The sequence below is a fragment of the Caenorhabditis briggsae genome (assembly GCF_000004555.2).
Source record: "Caenorhabditis briggsae complete genome, chrIV, whole genome shotgun sequence".
Taxonomy (NCBI): domain Eukaryota; kingdom Metazoa; phylum Nematoda; class Chromadorea; order Rhabditida; family Rhabditidae; genus Caenorhabditis; species Caenorhabditis briggsae.
In genome coordinates, this window is record NC_013487.2 from 16,601,422 (window position 1) to 16,604,838 (window position 3,417).

Below are 3,417 nucleotides of genomic sequence, written 5' to 3' on the forward strand. Positions count from 1 at the left end.
GAGAGAGAGAGAGAGAGAGAGAGAGAGAGAGAGAGAGAGAGAGAGAGAGAGAGAGAGAGAGAGAGAGAGAGAGAGAGAGAGAGAGAGAGAGAGAGAGAGAGAGAGAGAGAGAGAGAGAGAGAGAGAGAGAGAGAGAGAGAGAGAGAGAGAGAGAGAGAGAGAGAGAGAGAGAGAGAGAGAAATGGTTTTGTGTTCCTGTGATGAAGACAAAAAACATGTGAATTTTTGGGAGAGGAGAAGGATGAAAAACCTAAACTTCCGCAATTTTTTTATAAAGTAAGGAAGTTGTTCTGCTTGGTTTTTGATGATTTTCTTTTAAAAAATGGGTAGAAAGGAGGATTTAAAAATAGAAACGCCGTATTTGCCCTTATAGAAGCCCTAAATATACACTTTGAGCTCATTTATCTCGGTTCCTATGAGTGATATCAAAAAGTGATCAACTGATAAAATATAGATGATAAAATGATAAACAATTTATCAGTTGACAATTTTTTGATATCTCTGAGAGCAACCGAGATAACTGAGCTCAAAATTTGAATGTTAGGAAATCTAATAGAAGGCGTATTTTTCAAAATTTTGAAAACTTGATCCTATTGGTTTAGGTCTGAAAGTGTAAAACTACAATACTGGATTAACGTTCAGTCGATTTGAAAAAATTTCAGATTGGGTTTTTTGACGGAAACTGAAAAGAAAATCTCATTTTTCAGGTACCTAAACTTCTAACTTTGAGCCAATTTTTTTCTGTGAAAGATATCAAAAAATTATCTACTAATAAACTGTTTATCATTTTATCATCTATATTTTATCAGTTGATTACTTTTTGATATCTCTTATAGGAACCAAGATAATTGAGCTCAAAGCTGAGGGCTTGGTAGGCTTCTATTAGAGGCATATAACTTTTTTCAGTGATTTGAATACTAAAAAAAATTGGTTCTTTCAAAATTTAATATTTTCAAAATTTACTTTCTAAATAGCTAGTTTTCAAAAATTTTGGTCCACAGGTTTTTGAGTTATGGTCCCTGGAAAAATCTGGGAATTCCATTTCTAGACTTTTGATATTTTTTGTAGTCTGTAGTTCCCATTTTTCTGTCTTCTGTAATTTCTGATTTTTTATATTCTTCTCCATAGCTACGCAGTTTTCCAAATTCCCCAACAAAACAAACCAATTTCCCTTTCCTTATCACCCATTTCCCTAGAAAAAACCGGTTTTCAAAAAGTAAAAGAGAAATTTTGCAAAATTAGTTCATTGGTAACTAAGAGACGAAAAAGGGGAACAAAAGAAAAAAGAAATTGAAAAGGGTGTGGCTATCCCAAAAACCTTTCTTTTCCACTTTCAGGTACAATTTGCGAACGGCACAGTTTGTGTAAAACGTCAAAATATGTTTATACGGCTACCATGGCTAGTTATACGGTCACCGAGTGGAAGTTGCCGACGATGACGGTGGGGAAAGAGATGAACATTTTGAAATAAAAATCAAAGTTCTAGCTCAATTTTGAAGGAAGTTACGGCTAGTTCTATGTCGTGGAAGCGATCAGCGGCGGGCGCGACAGAAGAGGCGAGGCGCTGTCGCGCCCTGCGAACAAATAGGGCTGTAACTCGCTTCAAAATTGAGCTAGAACTTTGATTTTTGTATTAAAATAAAGCAAATCTAATGCTAAACATTTTCGTCATCTCAAAAATGCAGAAAACTTCCAGTTCGACGCCTCCGAAAAAATCTCCCGGGCCATTGAAGATTTGTGTCAGTTAAGACACAAACGCCTAGCTCCAATCTATGGATATCACTGGCCGAATCCAAATGAATTGATGGTGTTCAGAGCACATGTACCACAAGGGACAGTGGCTGATCTGGTGAAGAGGAATGCGTTGCCGCAGGTACATTAATCTTTGGGGCAAGACTTGGGCGTATTTTGGACAATTATCGTTAATTGATTCTAGCGATTTCCGCTTGTGAATTTTTATCAAAAATCTAAAACTAACATACCGTAAAATCTATAAAACCTACCGTAATACATGTATATGCTCCCTAACTTTAAACTTTGAGAACATATGTATATCTCGGTTCCTGTTCAAGATATAGAAAAGCGATCAACTGACGAAATATTTCTCATACTATCAGCAACACTTCATCAGTTAACAACTTTTTGATATCTTCCACAGTAACCGAGATAATTCAGCTCAAGGTTGACGGTGTAGATGGGCTTCTACCAGAGCAAATACGGCTGCCGTAACCAAATCACCAAGTTTGAGTCAATTTATCTCGGTACCTGTAAGAGATATCAAAATGTAGTCAACTAGCAAAATGTTCATCATAATATCACCAAATATTTATCAGTTGATCACTTAACGATATCTTCTATAGGAACTTAGATATATGAGATTTTTCAGGAAACCGCCCTTCGATATATTGTTCATGTGATTGACGCGCTGGCATATCTACACGAAAAGAAGCATGTTCATGGAAAATTGAATGGTAAAGAGTCCTTATAAAGGACCCCCTGCGCCTTTTAATTCAGGATCATTTTCAGCCTCCAACCTCCTCCTAACCATCTCCAACGACATCCTGATTGCTGACCCCTATATCGAAGGCCTCCCTTGCGCACAAAAGCGTCGTGCTCTTCTGGCATCTCCTCCAGAAGCGTTCAAATCCTGGGAGTCATATCCGTGTCTAACGCCTTCTTCAGACATCTGGTCCGTCGGGTGTGTGCTCGTGACGATGCTCACCAGATATCCACCATTTCTGGATCATTTCATGCATTTTCATGGGGATGCCTTGCATAGGGTGAGTGGCTTTGAGCTCAATTATCTCCACTCCCATGAAATATATCAAAATTCTGTCAACTGATAAAATATTGGTGATATTGTGATGAACAATTTATCAACAAATTTTTGATATATCTCAAAATAACCAAGACAATTGAGCTCAAAGTTTATACCTTAAGCTCAGGCCTTTAAAGTTTAAACAAGCTAAACAAATTCCAGGAACTCGTCGCCGAATGGACCGACCGCCACCGATTGGTCTACTCAAGTCGAAATCTGATTCCAGACGCCACCAAAGACATTTGCGACCTGGTAGATCAAATTTTCATCGTCGACCCTTCACGCCGCCCATCCGCCCATAGTCTGTTAGAGCTACACGGATGTAAATCCCGGAAAACGTCGATTCGAAATTCGTTAGCTTCTCTGGCAAACGCGAAAGAGCCCGAGCCACCGAAACCGATTGATGAGTTTTATGTGGATAGGGAAAATGATGAAGAGCATCGACAATTGGAGAATTTGATAGAAAGAGCTGAAAAGATGCAAAAGCAGATGATTGAGGTGAGCAATTTTTGAGCGTAATTATCTCGGTTGCTACAAGAGATATCAAAAATCTGTCAACTGATAAAATATTGGTGATAATATGATGCATATTTTATCAG

General features: G+C 38.1%; 2 protein-coding genes across 2 annotated transcripts in view; both read left to right on the top strand.

The window, feature by feature from the left end:
- CBG10566 overlaps positions 1–3,417 on the top strand; it is a gene marked incomplete at both ends in the record, with an annotated part of 39,195 nt that overhangs the window by 3,050 nt on the left and 32,728 nt on the right. The gene's annotated exons all lie outside the window — the stretch shown is intronic.
- The window catches only part of CBG10576, a gene marked incomplete at both ends in the record, with an annotated part of 4,483 nt that continues 2,462 nt past the window's right edge, over positions 1,397–3,417 (top strand). The window contains 5 exons of the mRNA XM_002634853.1: positions 1,397–1,441; positions 1,697–1,873; positions 2,387–2,471; positions 2,527–2,780; positions 2,981–3,316. Coding sequence (XP_002634899.1) covers positions 1,397–1,441; positions 1,697–1,873; positions 2,387–2,471; positions 2,527–2,780; positions 2,981–3,316 — 897 coding nt within the window. The remainder of the gene's footprint in view (positions 1,442–1,696; positions 1,874–2,386; positions 2,472–2,526; positions 2,781–2,980; positions 3,317–3,417) is intronic.